The sequence below is a fragment of the Schistocerca gregaria genome, chromosome 5, assembly GCF_023897955.1.
Source record: "Schistocerca gregaria isolate iqSchGreg1 chromosome 5, iqSchGreg1.2, whole genome shotgun sequence".
NCBI lineage: Eukaryota > Metazoa > Arthropoda > Insecta > Orthoptera > Acrididae > Schistocerca > Schistocerca gregaria.
The window spans coordinates 354,036,415-354,054,832 of record NC_064924.1 but is presented as its reverse complement, the minus strand read 5'-3'; the positions used below and the strand labels follow the sequence as shown (position 1 = coordinate 354,054,832).

Sequence of the window (18,418 nt, the reverse complement as noted above, 5' to 3'; positions counted from 1 at the left end):
AATTGTAAATAACCTTTCGCTCCCTGTATTTTACCCCTGCCACCTTCAGAATTTGAAAGAGAGTATTCCAGTCAACATTGTCAAAAGCTTTCTCTAAGTCTACAAATGCTAGAAATGTAGGTTTGCCTTTTCTTAATCTTTCTTCTAAGATAAGTCGTAAGGTCAGTATTGCCTCACGTGTTCCAACATTTCGACGGAATCCAAATTGATCCTCCCCGAGGTTCTCATCTACCAGTTTTTCCATTCGTCTGTAAAGAATTCGCGTTAGTATTTTGCAGCTGTGACTTATTAAACTGATAGTTCGGTAATTTTCACATCTGTCACCACCTGCTTTCTTTGGAATTGGAATTATTATATTCTTCTTGAAGTCTGAGGGTATTTCACCTGTCTCATACATCTTGCTCACCAGGTGGTAGAGTTTTGTCATGACTGGCTCTCCCAAGGCCGTCAGTAGTTCTAATGGAATGTTGTCTACTGCGGGGGCCTTGTTTTGACTCAGGTCTTTCAGTGCTCTGTCAAACTCTTCACGCAGTATCTTACCTCCCATTTCGTCTTCATCTACATCCTCTTCCATTTCCATAATATTGTCCTCAAGTACATCGCCCTTGTATAAACCTTCTATATACTCCTTCCACCTTTCTGTCTTCCCTTCTTTGCTTAGAACTGGATTGCCATCTGAGCTCTTGATATTCTCTCTCTCCAAAGGTCTCTTTAATTTTCCTGTAGGCAGTATCTATCTTACCCCTAGTGAGATAAGCCTCTACATCCTTACATTTGTCCTCTAGCCATCCCTGCTTAGCCATTTTGCACTTCCTGTCGATCTCATTTTTGAGATGTTTGTATTCCTTTTAGCCTGCTTCATTTACTGCATTTTTATATTTTCTCCTTTCATCAGTTAAATTCAATATTTCTTCTGTTACCCAAGGATTTCTAGCAACCCTCGTCTTTTTACCTACTTTATCCTCTGCTGCCTTCACTACTTCATCCCTCAGAGCTACCCATTCTTCTTCAACTGTGTTTCTTTCCCCCATTGCTGCCAATTGTTCCCTTATGCTCTCCTTGAAAGTCTGTACAACCTCTGGTTCTTTCAGCTTATCCAGATCCCATGTCCTTAAATTCCCACCTTTTTGCAGTTTCTTCAGTTTTAACCTACAGGTCATAACCACTAGATTGTGGTCAGAGTCTACATCCACCCCTGGAAATGTCCTACATTTTAAAACCTGGTTCCTAAATCTCTGTCTTACCATTATATAATCTATCTTATACCTTTTAGTATCTCCAGGATTCTTCCATGTATACAACCTTCTTTTATGATTCTTGAACCAAGTGTTAGCTATGATTAAGTTATGCTCTGTGCAAAATTCTACCAGACGGCTTCCTCTTTCATTTCTTAGCCCCAATCCATAATCACCTACTATGTTTCCTTCTCTCCCTTGTCCTACTGAGGAATTCCAGTCACCCATGACTATTAAAGTTTCGTCTCCCTTCACTACCTGAATAATTTCTTTTATCTCATCATACATTTCATCAATTTTTTCATCATCTGCAGAGCTAGTTGGCATATAAACTTGTACTACTGTCGTAGGCATAGGCTTTGTGTCTATCTTGGCCACAATAATGCGTTCACTATGCTGTTTGTAGTAGCTTACCCGCATTCCTATTTTCCTATTCATTATTAAACCTACTCCTGCATTACCCCTATTTGATTTTGTATTCATAACCCTGTATTCACCTGACCGAAAGTCTTGTTCCTCCTGCCACCGAACTTCACTAATTCCCACTATATCTAACTTTAACCTATCCATTTCCCTTTTTAAATTTTCTAACCTACCTGCTCGATTAAGGGATTTGACATTCCACGCTCCGATCCGTAGAATGCCAGTTTTCTTTCTCCTGATAACGACTTCCTCCTGAGTAGTCCCCGCCCGGAGATCCGAATGGGGGACTATTTTTCCTCCGGAATATTTTACCAAAGAGGACGTCATCATCATTTAATCATACAGTAAAGCTGCATGTCCTCGGGATAAATTACGGCTGTAGTTTCCCCTTGCTTTCAGCCGTTCGCAGTACCAGCACAGCTGGGCCGTTTTGGTTAATGTTGCAAGGCCAGATCAGTCAATCATCCAGACTGTTGCCCCTGCAACTACTGAAAAGGCTGCTGCCCCTCTTCAGGAACCACATGTTTGTCTGGCCTCTCAACATATACCCCTCCGTTGTGGTTGCACCTACGGTACGGCCATCTGTATCGCTGAGGCACGTAAGCCTCCCCACCAACGGCAAGGTCCATGGTTCATGGGGGGCGCATTAAATTACTAACCATATTAAGGAGCTCCCCCCAATGAACCATGGACCTTGCCGTTGGTGGGAAGGTTTGCGTGCCTCAGCAATACAGATAGCTGTACCGTAGGTACAACCACAATGGAGGGGTATCTGTTGAGAGGCCAGACAAAGGTGTGGTTCCTGAAGAGGGGCAGCAGCCTTTTCAGTTGTTGCAAGGGCAACAGTATGGATGATTGACTGATCTGGCCTTGTAACAATAACCAAAACGGCCTTGCTGTGCTGGTACTGCGAACGGCTGAAAGCAAGGGGAAACTACAGCCTTAATTTTTCCCAAGGGCATGCAGCTTTACTGTATGATTAAATGATGATGGCGTCCTCTTGGGTAAAATATTCCGGAGGAAAAATAGTCCCCCATTCGGATCTCCGGGCGGGGACTACTCAATAGGACGTCGTTATCAGGAGAAAGAATACTAGCGTTCTACGGATCGGAGCGTGGAATGTCAGATCCCTTAATCGGGCGGATAGGTTAGAAAATTTAGAAAGGGAAATGGATAGGTTAAAGTTAGACATAGTGGGAATTAGTGAAGTTCGGTGGCAGGAGGAACAAGACTTCTGGTCAGGTGACTACAACACAAAATCAAATAGGGGTAATGCAGGAGTAGGTTTAATAATGAATAGGAATGCAGGTAAGCTACTACAAACAGCATAGTGAACGCATTATAGTGGCCAAGATAGATATGAAGCCGACACCTACTACAGTAGTACAAGTTTATATGCCAACTTGCTCTCCAGGTGACGAAGAAATTGAAGAAATGTATGATGAAATAAAAGATATTATTCAAATAGTGAAGGGAGACGAAAATTTAATAGTCATGGGTGACTGGAATTTGAGTGTAGGAAAAGGGAGAGAAGGAAACGTAGTAGGTGAACATAGATTGGGGCTAAGAAATGAAAGAGGAAGCTGCATGGTAGAATTTTGCACAGAGCACAACTTAATCCTAGCTAACACTTGGTTTAAGAACCATGAAAGAAGGTGGTATACATGGAAGAACCCTGGAGATACTAAAAGGTATCAGATAGATTATATAATCGTAAGACAGAGATTTAGGAACCAGGTTTTAAATTGTAGGACATTTCCAGGGGCAGATGTGGACTCTGACCACAATCTATTGGTTATGACCTGTAGACTAAAACTGAAGAAACTGCAAAAAGGTGGGAATTTAAGGAAATGGGACCTGGATAAACTGAAAGAACCAGAGGTTGTACAGAGATTCAGGGAGAGCATAAGGGAACAATTGACAAGAATGGGGGAAATAAATACAGCAGAAGAAGAGTGGGTAGCTTTGAGGGATGAAGTAATGAAGGCAGCAGAGGATCAAGTAGGTAAAAAGACGAGGGCTAGTAGAAATCCTTGGGAAACAGAAGAAATACTGAATTTAATTGATGAAAGGAGAAAATATAAAAATGCAGTGAATGAAGTAGGCAAAAAGGAATACAAACGTCTCAAAAATGTGATCGACAGGAAGTGCAAAATGGCTAAGCAGGGATGGCTAGAGGACAAATGTAAGGATGTAGAGGCTTATCTCACTAGGGGTAAGATAGATACTGCTACAGGAAAATTAAAGAGACCTTTGGAGAAAAGAGAACCACTTGTATGAATATCAAGAGCTCAGATGGAAACCCAGTTATAACCAAAGAAGGGAAAGCAGAAAGGTGGAAGGAGGATATAGAGGGTCTATACAGGGCAATGTTCTTGAGGACAATATTATGGAAATGGAAGAGGATGTAGATGAAGATGAAATGGGAGATACGATACTGCGTGAAGAGTTTGACAGAGCACTGAAAGACCTGAATTGAAACAAGACCCCCGGAGTGGACAACATTCCATTAGAACTACTGACGGCCTTGGGAGAGCCAATCATGACAAAACTCTACCATCTGGTGAGCAAGATGTATGATACAGGCGAAATACTCTCAGACTTCAAGAAGAATATAATAATTCCAATCCCAAAGAAAGCAGGTGTTGACAGATGTGAAAATTACCGAACAATCAGTTTAATAAGCCACAGCTGTAAAATACTAACACGAATTCTTTACAGACGAATGGAAAAACTAGTAGAAGCTGACCTCGGGGAAGATCAGTTTGGATTCCGTAGAAATACTGGAACACGTGAGGCAATACTGACCTTACGACTTATCTTAGAAGCTAGATTAAGGAAAGACAAACCTACGTTTCTAGCATTTGGTGACTTAGAGAAAGCTTTTGACAATGTTGACTGGAATACTCTCTTACAAATTCTAAAGGTGGCAGAGGTAAAATACAGGGAGCGAAAGGCTATTTACAATTTGTACAGAAACCAGATGGCAGTTATAAGAGTCGAGGGACATGAAAGAGAAGCAGTGGTTGGGAAGGGAGTAAGACAGGGTTGTAGCATCTCCCCGATGTTATTCAATCTGTATATTGAGCAAGCAGTAAAGGAAACAAAAGGAAAATTTGGAGTAGGTATTAAAATCCATGGAGAAGAAATAAAAACTTTGAGGTTCGCCGATGACATTGTAATTCTGTCAGAGACAGCAAAGGACTTGGAAGAGCAGTTGAATGGAATGGACAGTGTCTTGAAAGGAGGATATAAGATGAACATCAACAAAAGCTAAACGAGGATAATGGAATGTAGTCGAATTAAGTCGGGTGATGCTGAGGGAATTAGATTAGGAAATGAGACACTTAAAGTAGTAAATGAGTTTTGTTATTTGGGGAGCAAAATAACTGATGATGGTCAAAGTAGAGAGGATATAAAATGTAGACTGGCAATGGCAAGTAAAGCGTTTCTGAAGAAGAGAAATTTGTTAACATCGAGTATAGACTTAGGTGTCAGGAAGTCATTTCTGAAAGTATTTATGGAGTGTAGCCATGTATGGAAGTGAAACATGGACGATAAATAGTTTAGACAAGAAGAGAATCGAAGCTTTCGAAATGTGGTGCTACAGAAGAATGCTGAAGATTAGATGGGTAGAACACATAACTAATGAGGAAGTATTGAATAGGATTGGGGAGAAGAGAAGTTTGTGGCACACCTTGACCAAAAGAAGGGATCGGTTGGTAGGACATGTTCTGAGGCATCAAGGGATCACCAGTTTAGTATTGGAGGGCAGTGTGGAGGGTAAAAATCGTAGAGGGAGACCAAGAGATGAATACACTAAGTGATTCAGAAGGATGTAGGTTGCAGTAGGTACTGGGAGATGAAGAAGCTTGCACAGGATAGAATAGCATGGAGAGCTGCATCAAACCGGTCTCAGGACTGAAGACCACAACAACAACAGTAAGGGGCTCAAAGTACATGTGATAAATCATGACTTTTGGTTACGAAAAGTACAATTTGTGATTTTTATTCATGGCAAATCAAAATTTTTATTGTATGTTCTTAAGATGATGATCTCAGAGAACCTTGAAACTTTTTATCCATTACTGAGATTCAGAGATTCGAAGTCACAGTATTTATGCACATAAAATATGCATGAGGCATCTGATCTGAGGAGTCAATTTGGTTTTAAGTGATATAGTGAACACACAGTAGAGGTCCTAAATTCGTCGCAAGGATCCTGAGGTCAGCAAACTGTTTTTCGCCAGCATTTTTTCACCAATAAAGCTCTATGCTGTTGTGGTACACGTTGCTATAAAGCATAGCAACACATCTCACTTTCCATTTACTAAACCAATGAAAGATGTGGGTATGAAAAATGTGACATTAGTTAATAGTAGCTTAAAGAGCATCCCCTATGCCGGGGTTTGCTGGAATTTATGTTGAAAAATGCAGGCATAGCGCAGAAAGTGATGACAGATGTGTAATTTGGACTGGCCAGTGAGGGGTCACCTGCACTTTTCAGTCATGCTTTTGGGGTGCTGTAGACTCCAAAGATGAAAGGGGCATGATGACTATTGCTGTGCACTAAATAAAAATTAATGTTATATAGACTCTAAGCTACCCTATTTTGATTCAACTACAAACTTGTGGCTTTAGTCAAGCACTGAACCATCATGTGTGAACATGTTGTCTGAAAAGCTTTGTTAATGATCAGCTGTTGTGAGTTGAGAACTTATTTGAATATAGAATAATTAGAGAAACTGTGTTTTGTCATTTCATAGTGAGTTGTTTAAAGGTAGAAGCTCTTTTTTAGCTCTTGCTCCTCTTCAATCGAAAAGACATCAAGACATCAACAGTCCAATACTTTGCAATGCATCACAGGACCACACCCCAAGAGAAAACAAGATGGCAAACAAGGGATTCAGAAAAGAAGATAACTGTTTTTACAGTGAGTGAGTAAAGACTTGCATCTCACAATGTATCTGTCACTTAAAATCAACCCACACCAAGAAACACATGTTAATTGTGCATTGCCTCTGTGTAATGGGCACTTCACACCTATACATATAGGCCAAAAATGGTACTGCAGTGACACAGAATTGACTAAAAATGCTCTTAATTTGCTGAAAAGAACTTTTAAATGGCCACCAAAAGTTATGTAAAACTGGAAAAGACAGAAAATTCAGTAAAATATTTCTAATAACATTTATGCTCTTTTAATATACAGATCATAAGGTGGGCAATTTTGATGAACTGCCAACGGTGAGGGGGGGAAAAAAAAAAAAAAAAAAAAAAAAAAAAAAAAGAGAGAGAGAGAGAGAGAGAAAAGAAAAAAAGAACGCAAAGGAACAGTTTCATGTTGACCTATATGATGTGTATTTATTTGTTGTTTGTATATGACAAAGCAAATAAATATGTAGAACTTCGAAATTAAATGGTCAAAACATTAGCGACCTGTAGAAATCATTTAATATAAGCAGTACACCCTCTTGTAGCAGGGAGAAGAAAGAAGCCAGTGGAAAAATCCTCCTATCAGAGCACAAAAAAGATAATATGTTCCTCTTTAAAAGACTCTGGCAGAGAAGTGGGTAGCCAACTGCCAGAAAGGAGACAGTGATTGTGGGAAAGAGAAAGTATCAGTGGAAGGGAAAAAGAGAGGCATGGAGATAATGTATGTGGGAACCAAACAGAGACACGATGTTGATGATCAGTGAGATAAAGTGGCAGTAAAAGAGAGAGAGATGGATGGAGATAGAAGCAGTGGGAGCAAAATAGAGAGCAGACAGTAGAAATGAAAATACAGATGAGGTGGTTGCCGACATAGTCTTTGTGGGTCACACCCTCCCAGACCAAGGTGTAGGGAAAGGTGCATTTTGGTCCAAAATTGTAACACATGGACGTAAAAGAAAAGATAAGTTGCACCCTACATAATTTTTTAGAGACTGTGGCAGTGGGGAAGAAAGACAAAAGGAGTGAGTGAGGAGACAGTGACAGTGGGATATACTGTAAATCAATTGGAGATAAAGGAGACAGTGGGCAAGAGATTTATAAAAGCAGTGGCAGTGAGAGGGAGATGCTGAATATGAAGGCTTAACAATAAAGACTGGTTAAAAGAGTTTAGAATGTTCCATGTTAAAAGAACACAAATATGTTCACAGGCCAACAACTTTGTGAGACAGGTGGAGGACTGAGGCAGCTGGTTCCCCACTTTTTTGTCAATTTCTTAAAAAAAGAGGAAAGTAGTTGCCATTTTTGTACCCTGGCAAGAGGGTTTTTCTTCTATGTAACATACTGTACATAAAAGGAGAAGAAATCCACTACTGTACAATTTCACTATTGGCTATCGATTGCTAGAAACAATAACTACCATAAACTAATCATCTATAGTGACCTACAATGGAATAACTATATCTAAGAAATTGTAGGAAAAGTAGATGCCAGAAGAATCTTGAGAAAAATGTAGTTCATACATAAGAAGAGACAATTACAAAACAGTTGTTCAATCAGTTCTTGAGTATTGCTCTTTATTCTTAGACCAATACTACTTTGGATTAGAAGAAGAGATAGATAAGATCCAGTGAACAGTGGTTCATTTGTTCATGAGATCATTTGGTCAGCACAGGTATGTTACAGATATGCTCAACAGTTGCTGTACATCACAAAGAGGTTTATATTGAAATTCTGAGAGAGTACATTTCTGGTAGAGTTGGCCAGAATATTACTTCCTCCCACATCTGTTTCCCAAAATAACAACACTGATAAAACCAGAGGTATTACAGTAAGTACAGAGGTTTAACACAGTCATTCTTCCCACACACCATTCAAGAATGAAATGGGGAAGGGGGAAAAGATAGTGGTACCAGAAGTACCATCCTTCACTCACCAAAGGTGGCCCATGTGTTACAGACTGTCAGAGAACAAATTAATGCATAACTGCAACAAAATGCAATGCTTATAGTTTCTGACATGGAAATCTTGCAAAAAGAAAAATCTCCATGGTCTTCAACACTGAAATTCACTTTTTTTTGTGAATTCTACACGCATGCATTCATAAGTCAGAAGAAAGTGCAACACAGTAGATGGAATGGAAAAATGATTTGTATCTGAATAACACTTTCTTAAGCATTGTATAGTAAGGTGTGAACTATTTGACTGGTTTCATTTTCAATAGGCTTGAAGAGAATAAATAAATCTGAGCTGAAACGTTTCCTTGTAGCACACTCCTACTGTTCTATACAAGAAATCTTCTTGGCTGTATGTTATGTATCTGTATACTCTCTCACACTTTTTTAAAAAAATTTCCTAAAGCTATATTTTTTGTGTAACTTTTCTAATAATTTTGTAAACTATGTATTGACCCATTTCATGATCAAGTAGCTTCAGCACATAATGGCTATCTGAACTTGATAAATAAATAGAGAGGGTGGGTGTGATGGGGGAGTTATTCTGGTTTTTTGGATATTTCAGCCTAGTTTCCTTTCCTGTCTTTACTGGCGGTGCAGCTGTAATATCCCTAAATGTATTGTGTGTGTATATTATTTCCAAATTTGGTGCTGTTGTATAAATACAGAAGGATATGTTACATGTATTAACACACAACATTTATCTGTATGTATGCACGCACATGCCTTGTATATAAAATGACTTGTCCAACATCTAATGTGCCAGCAGTTTAGGAAGACTCTTAAAAATACAAATCAATACTTACCAGAGTATACAATAACATGGCACAAAATGTGACTGCTGGCAAAACTACCAAGAGAATCCATCACTTATAATCAGCCTCAGAAATTTAAGACATTCACTACTTGACCATATGGTACTAATAAAATGTTATTTTTACAAAATTCCTGTTTAGAAACAGTATCATCTGTGTTCTGTTACTTTTAACTGAGAATAACCTTACTGCATTTAGGATTTTTAGTTCTAAAATACTGTGGAAACTGTCTTCAAATATTTTGAATTATTGTTAACCATTTTTTATTTCTCCAGTTCCCACTGATAGCGACTACTGAAACAAAAAGAGAAAAACTGCAGGATTGAGCTAAAAACCAAACAGTACAGCATTATTATATTTTACAGTATGATGCTGACTTATGCAAAAATCAAGTAGTTATTGAACAAACAGTTACATTAAATCCATTATTATACATCCCAGTTTAAATACTGATTGTTGTATTTCACTATTATGTTTAGTCCCTGCTATGAAATATGTTTATCTCTGTATTCAAGAATGTGGCTTATTTATCATGTCACTTCTAGGATTTTCTTCATATTTGATCTTCTTTCCAACATTTCTAAATGTTTGGGAACATATTTAAATTCATGATCTTCAAATATTTCTTATCAGCACTAGTTGTTAAGGTCATGTATTTCTCTTAGAATCACTTATGAATCATTTTTTACTTTGCAATCTTGTTAAGGAGTTACATGTGGCAAGGTGTATGATAAACGATGTGTCACGTAGCTTACATAATTGAGCTGTTGAGTAGAAATTACGCACATGAACAGAAACTGGAACTTCGGAGCCCAGCTTATGAGTTTTTGTTTTTCTTTAGAATACACAACCACACAAAGATATATTGACTAGGTTGAAGATTTATCATATCAAGCAGATGATATCAACAAGGAAGAAAGCAGGAGAATGGAGGAGGGCAAGGGAAAAGGTAAGAAATGGAGGAACAGAAAGGGGAGATGACAGGAATACAGCACTAATGAGAGGTTGCTTTTGTTTTATACATAGCAGTTGTATGTTGCTCACACTGAAGTACAAGGTCATATGATTAGGATACACCCCTCAGTGTCACCTGATAAATGGAAAACTTATTTTTAAAAACAAATTGAAAACATTTTCCAGTGAAAACTATTTCTATTCTACATTCAAACATGTATTGTGAAATGAATAGCATAAATACTTTCACAAACTTAAGTAGTTTTCTTTAATATAAATATAATTACATTATGATATGTGGATCTTGTAACTGACTAAAACTAAAGTTAAAATAGTTGCCACTGTTGACTGCCAAGTTAAAAATAGTTCTTTTATCTTCCTACCAATGAAACAGGCTCTAATAGAAACAAGAAATAAGATGTAAAAAATTTCATTGTCTTTTGTTGAGAAGTGCTCTACCAACTGAGCTATCTAAGCACAACTCACGACTTCCCTTGACAGTTTTAGTTTCACCAGTAACTCTCACCTACTTTTCAAACTTCATAGAATTTTTCCTGTGTACCTTGCAGGACTATTGCACCTGGAAAAACAGAAATTACATAGAAATGGATTGGCCACATATGTGAAGTTTACAAATTAGGGGAAAGGTACTGGAGCAAAAAAAGCTGTGAGAGTGAGTCATAAGTTGCATCGGCATAGCTCAACTAGTAGAGCTCTTGGTTGCATACAGCAAAGGTCCTAGGTTCAAGTCCTGGTCCGACAGGCAGTTTTGATCTGCCAGTGGTTTCAAATTGGTGCACTATCTGCTGCAGTGTCAAAATTCATTCTGATTACATCAGATGGCTATAAATAAATAAAAGGATATAAATGTAGGCAATATTACCTGTTGTTTTAGTCTATGTAGCTCTATAGGACGAACTTCCAGCAGTGGTAGCTCTTCCACAAGAACCTTTGGTAAAGGTCTAGCCAAACAGCGATTCTTCATATCCCAGTGGGCTCCTTCAAGGTAAAGACCCTCTATCAACCAGCTATTATCCTGCAAGTATAGAGAGAAGCTCTAATCACAGTGAATTTTGGCTGTATCTTTTACTGGCAAACCTGTCACTTTACTGGATATGAGAATAGTTCAAAGGGTTTTTAACGAGGTCACTTGGACTTTTGGAGGACACTGGTGACCTTCATATTTAAATAAAATGAAGAATTCAGCCTTGGCATAATTTCGCTTTATATTAACAAACTATTTAAATAAATCAAAATGTGACATAACCCATGAATTCTTCAGTATATTCAATTAGTTTTGACGGGGTCTAGAACAGAAAGATTTGTAAATTAAAACAGTGTAGATAACAGATGAAACTTGGTAGTTCAGAATTATATCATAAGAAGTACACTACAAGGAGAATTTTCCTGAGTAGGTGTTATATTAACAATAAATTAATAGTAAAATTAGAATGGTTTTAAAAACAAATAAAAGATAATTCTCAAAATAATACAAAGTTATGTTCATATATATTGTCATCATTGTGAAGTAGCTTAACATTCCTACATTGAGTTATAAAAATGTTAAATGAAAATAAATTACATTACACGCTAATAATGAGTGATTTTCTTACAATAGAAAGGGAATAAGTTCAAATGCAACATTTCTGTAGCCTGTTTAGCCTCTGGTACTTGAAACAGAAATGCTAACAATACACCCCGGAGTTCTTGGAGAGGAACAAAATGTACATCTCATGTACATTCTTCAAGAACAAACAGCAGATGAACATGGAAGAATCAAATGGAATAATGGAATTGATTGTGTTCCATATATAACCTCACTCTTACTTTCCAAACTTCAAAGAGGTACTGGTAGGTGTAGAGCTGTGAGGGAAAGTCATTAACCATGCCTGGATGGCTCAGTCAGTAGAGTATTTGCGTGCAAAAGGCAAAGGTTCTAAGTTTGAGTCCCAGTCTGGCACCCAGATTTAATCTGCAAAGAAATTTCCAATCAGTGCACACACTTTTGCAGAGTGACAAATCATTCCAGAAATTCAGTAAGGGCACACACAATGTGTATAGAGACATGCAGTAACTGTTGGAAAGTTATAAATGATCATTCAAATCACACTTGTGATTTAATGTAAGTGATTACCATTTGAAGTCATTATGACAAACTGGTAATGGCTTAGATTAACTCAGAAGTGTGATTGTAATGACTGATCAGTTAAAACAAATTTACAGTAACAAGCAATGAAGAATTAAATATGAAAAATGACAGGGTTACTAATACAGGATCGTTATAACTAAACTTTTACAACCTGAGAGGGCTCCCATGAAAAACAAGTGATTATGGGACAGTGAGACTTAGTGGAAAAATTTGTAAGGATATATGGAAGAGAAGTTAAGGAACAAACCATTGGAAGAAACACATTTAAATTTCTACATGAGAGGGTGAAATTTGTTAATTGCGTATCATGTTCACTTTCCAGGTTACAAATATTGCTCAGTGTGATGACTGTCTGCCTTCACAATAGCCTGGAACCACACCACAGATACCATTTCACAACTGTTCACAGCACTTTTTGAATGGTCGACCATGGAATGTGCAGCTGTTGTGACTCAGCTCATCCACTACTTAAAGATTACACGCTGTGTCCAACATTCTCAGCCATGGCAATAATAACTTCAACAATTTGTGTTGCAATTGGCTCTTGGCCACTCTCAGGACCAGTTCCAAAATCACCAATTAATATGAACTTCTGAATAAATGTTTGTAAACCCTGGTGCGGCAGTACTACTGCTGTTGTTTTGCTGTAACAGGTTTATGTGTAAAGCCCTGCTCACCTTGTACAGACCCAAGTTGACTGTCTGCGACTATAAAGCAACTCACGTCTGTGTTTCATGCCTACTTTTCTGTACCATTACTGGTGAATAACAGCAAGACTTGACACTACCACTGCTAAACATGCAAACCCTGCAGTGCACAGTCTGAACATTATTTCTGCAAGGTTGGGTACCTATAAGGTAAATAGTTTTCTGTCTACATTGGCTCAACTAAAGAAAGTTTAATTATAACCACCATGTGTGCTATTAGAAGCCATCAGAGATGACACAGGTATCAAATATATGATGAAATAATGATTTCCTGCATAGTAGTACATACAGTAACAGTTTCCTGAAAATTTGCTTCAATAAGGAGAACCAAAAACTTTGATAATGGAATTATAATATCCACAATCTATGTGGATGTATTTTATATTTAGTATGATATTAATTCCAAAGTGCTGGCTGGAAGTGAGTGGTAGATGTGCAAGATATTGCTGCTGGTTTCCAGTAATGCATGTAGTTGGATGACATGATTTGTTTGATGAGAGATCATGACACTTCACAACTGGAATTTGACTAATTTTTTGTGAATAGTAGTAAGCTTTTCTGCATTTGAGAGGTCATGAACTACTATCTATTGTACTTCATGTTCCTGCATGCGAAAATTAAGTAATAAAATAGAAGTTTCCTCAAGTGAAAGGTACTGAAAATTATTTAAGTAAAAGTGTCTTTAAAAACAGAAAAGCAATGTGTTTCAAAGAGTATGAAATGTTGGTTTTCAGTACCAAGAAAAATATATGACATTTAAAGAAATGCTACAGAATAAAATGATAGCATCAACAGCAGTGGCATATAAAAAAGAAAGCAACTTCTATTTTAAATTGCAGGTCAGAATTGTCCCTTATAAAACCACAAAGTAAAAATAAAATTGTTGATAAATCAGTATTTTGATAAGCACACACAATTACCAAGTTTCTGCAGAGTAGATAGCCAAACAGACTTCATAACTTTCTCACATTGTATCATATTTGGATGCAAACCTAAGACTTGCAAAAGCTCTGTTTAAGACCTCTGGCATTCCTCCTTTACCAGATATCTATGTTACGGAAGCCTTTATATTCTATAAAGTAAATGTAATGGGTAAGGATTGCAAAAGAAAAAAAAAGCTGTAGTGTTCATGATCACTTTACGAGATGGACCAAAAACATACATATGATCCAGATAAACACACCCTTGTGGCATAAATGACGTAATGGGATTTACTCCACTGAAGAATATTCAAATGTCTGAAGCATATTATATAAATATTTAAATGTACGAAGTGTATTATTTGTAATTTCCCATATGTATGCATAGAAACCATTTTAAACTGTATAAACTGACTTGTTTGATGCTTATGCATAAACTGTTTTGTAGACAATAGAACCAACAAAAATGTTATACAACACAATACAGTAAATCTAGTCATTTCAAGTTAATAATTTTGTTTGACACAGTGAACTGTTCTCATTAAACCCTTTCTTTCATAATATGCTGGTTTTGGACAATTAATCCTTGTCTTTTTATCTTCATTATCTAGCTAGCTACATGTTGTTGATGTTTACATATTGTACTATGCAAATATAAATTGAACATGTGGTTGATGAATCAAACTTTTGTATCAGCTTCTATGTGTTGGCATTCAGTCTACTGCAATTAAATGAAGGTGGAGGTTGGGGGTGGGGGGAAAGTTCCCAGTTTTATAAATGTATATAATAAGTAGCTGAAGCAATAATGTTACTTTATACAAACTTACTGGGAGATCTTCAATCTGCTTAATAGCCAGCCTTGAAGCATAATCAGATACTGATGTTGCTAAAGCAGATCTGTCTAGTGGCCAACGATTCTTGCGGCATGTTGTTTGCACCAGTGCTGTGAGGTATGATTCTGGTATATGCAGCCCTGACAACCACATTATTTTCAGGTCACTGTAACTTGCCTGAAATTTAGAAAAAAGTTGTAGGATTTGCATTTTATAATTTAAAATAAAACCTGAAGAATGCAATGTCAAGTATTAAGCTTAAATGTGTATCAAATACAGACACTCACCTGATTGATGATCAATAAAAATAATTAAGCAGAACGCTTTTTTTACTGCATGTAAAAATTCATACATTAATTTCTGAGAGTATCATGTAAGTAAGAAATTTAAATATTCATCTATACAACGTTGTATGTATGCAGCAAACATTCTATTAATCACCAAGCACCACACTTTATACTACTAATGTTTGTACATTGAAAAATAATAAATTTCTTTAGCTCATTCTTTACTGTAACTGACACGTATCCATGGTTGGACTCTGGAGGGGGTGGGAGGGGCTCACAGTTTGTGACGAATACAACGTTCCATTACTCTCACTTTTAATGAGATACAAATGACCAAGACTTTATTATTCATCACAATAAAATATATAAGTAATATATTAATAACAAAAATTTGTTTAATAAGTACCTATACATTGCTTTAGCGAATCTCTACGAACACCACATAGTCACAGGTTAGGGAGAACTTAAATATAAAAGATTACATTCTAGCAGCTTAGTCATACAGAATTAATATGGGAATAGGAGGAGTTGTTGCATATATAAAATCAGAACACAAATTCAGAAACACTGTAACAAGTAGATTTTGTAGTAATCAGCACACAAAAGTGCATGCTTCTGAATTAATACTGAAAAAAGTTCCCTTTTAATTGTAATTATATAGTGACCGCCACAGGGAAATTTTGAACTTTTTATGAGGCATCAGGATCCCTTACTATGATTTCTGCCAGACAACAATAAGCTGTTAGTAGTTTGTGGAAATTTCAGTGCAAATTTTCTAAAGGATTCTGATAGGAAAAATGGTCTGGAAACATTATTTTGATGTTTCATTTTGATCTAGTAATTAACCTTCCAACATGTGGATAAAGTTAGTAGGACTTTGACTGATAATGTTCTAGATCAAGGCAAGAAAATAACTGTATACATTGTAACAAATCCTCTCTCTGATCATGATGCACAGTTAGTTATGGTAAATAAGGTAGTGTCTTACAGGATAGATTCTACTCAGTGAAAACCAAATGTTTTTCTTGAAGTTTACAAGTGGTAAACTGAGATAAAATTTACACTGAATGAATTGTTGACATAAAATTTAATGTATTCCATGATAATTCATGCCATTGTTTGGAAATAGCTTTCCTCATAAACTAATCAGAAAGGAAACTAAACATCCATGTTAAAATAAAGGATGTTGTTGTTGTTGTGGTCTTCAGTCCTGAGACTGGTTTGATGCAGCTCTCCATGTTACTCTATCCTGTGCAAATTGCTTCATCTCCCAGTACCTACTGCAACCTACATCCTTCTGAATCTGCTTAGTGTATTCATCTCTTGGTCTCCGTCTACGATTTTTACCCTCCACACTGCCCTCCAATATTAAATTGGTCACCCCTTGATGCCTCAGAACATGTCCTACCAACCGATCCCTTCTTCTTGTCAAGTTGTGCCACAAACTTCTCTTCTCCCCAATCCTATTCAATACTTCCTCATTAGTTATGTGATCTACCCATCTAATCTTCAGCATTCTTCTGTAGCACCACATTTCGAAAGCTTCTATTCTCTTCTTGTCCAAACTATTTATCGCCCATGTTTCACTTCCATGCATGGCTACACTCCATACAAATACTTTCAGGAAAGATTTCCTGACATTTAAATCTATATTCGATGTTAACAAATTACTCTTCTTCAGAAACGCTTTCCTTGCCATTGCCAGTCTACATTTTATATCCTCTCTACTTTGACCATCATCAGTTATTTTGCTCCCCAAAAAGCAAAACTCCGTTACAACTTTAAGTGTCTCATTTCCTAATCTAATTCCCTCAGCATCACCCGACTTAATTCGACTACATTCCATTATCCTCGTTTAGCTTTTGTTGATGTTCATCTTATATCCTCCTTTCAAGACACTGTCCATTCCATTCAACTGCTCTTCCAAGTCCTTTGCTGTCTCTGACAGAATTACAATGTCATCGGCGAACCTCAAAGTTTTTATTTCTTCTCCATGGATTTTAATACCTACTCCAAATTTTCCTTTTGTTTCCTTTACTGCTTGCTCAATATACAGATTGAATAACATCGGGGAGATGCTACAACCCTGTCTTACTCCCTTCCCAACCACTGCTTCTCTTTCATGTCCCTCGACTCTTATAACTGCCATCTGGTTTCTGTACAAATTGTAAATAGCCTTTCGCTCCCTGTATTTTACCTCTGCCACCTTTAGAATTTGTAAGAGAGTATTCCAGTCAACATTGTCAAAAGCTTTCTCTAAGTCACCAAATGCTAGAAACGTAGGTTTGTCTTTCCTTAATCTAGCTTCTAAGATAAGTCGTAAGGTCAGTATTGCCTCACGTGTTCCAGTATTTCTACGGAATCCAAACTGATCTTCCCCGAGGTCAGCTTCTACTAGTTTTTCCATTCGTCTGTAAAGAATTCGTGTTAGTATTTTGCAGCTATGGCTTATTAAACTTATTGTTCGGCAATTTTCACATCTGTCAACACCTGCTTTCTTTGGGATTGGAATTATTATACTCTTCTTGAAGGTTGAGGGTATTTTGCCTGTTTCATACATCTTGCTCACCAGATGGTAGAGTTTTGTCATGACTGGCTCTCCCAAGGCCGTCAGTAGTTCCAATGGAATGTTGTCTACTCCGGGGGCCTTGTTTCGACTCAGGTCTTTCAGTGCTCTGTCAAACTCTTCACGAAGTATCGTATCTCTCATTTCATTTTCATCTACGTCCTCTTCCATTTCCATAATATTGTCCTCAAGAACATTGCCCCTGTATAGACCCTCTATATACTCCTTCCACCTTTCTGCTTTCCCTTCTTTGCTTAGAACTGGGTTTCCATCTGAGCTCTTGATGTTGATACAAGTGGTTCTCTTATCTCCAAAGGTCTCTTTAATTTTCCTGTAGGCAGTATCTATCTTACCCCTAGTGAGATAACCCTCTAAATCCTTACATTTGTCCTATAGCCGTCCCTGCTTAGCCATTTTGCACTTCCTGTTGATTTCATTTTTGAGACGTTTGTATTCCTTTTTGCTTGCTTCATGTACTGCATTTTTATATTTTCTCCTTTCATCAATTAAATTCAGTATTTCTTCTGTTTCCCAATGATTTCTACTAGCCCTCGTCTTTTTACCTACTTGATCCTCTGCTGCCTTCAGTACCTCATCCCTCAAAGCTACCCATTCTTCTTCTACTGTATTTATTTCCCCCAT

General features: G+C 37.3%; 1 protein-coding gene across 1 annotated transcript in view; it reads right to left on the bottom strand.

The window, feature by feature from the left end:
* Positions 1–18,418, bottom strand: part of LOC126273341 (dynein axonemal heavy chain 10) — a 1,458,287-nt gene that overhangs the window by 15,029 nt on the left and 1,424,840 nt on the right. The window contains exons 153-154 of the mRNA XM_049976887.1: positions 14,918–15,100; positions 11,198–11,350 (exon numbers count right to left, since the gene is read on the bottom strand). Of these exons, the coding sequence (XP_049832844.1) occupies positions 11,198–11,350; positions 14,918–15,100 (336 nt within the window). The remainder of the gene's footprint in view (positions 1–11,197; positions 11,351–14,917; positions 15,101–18,418) is intronic.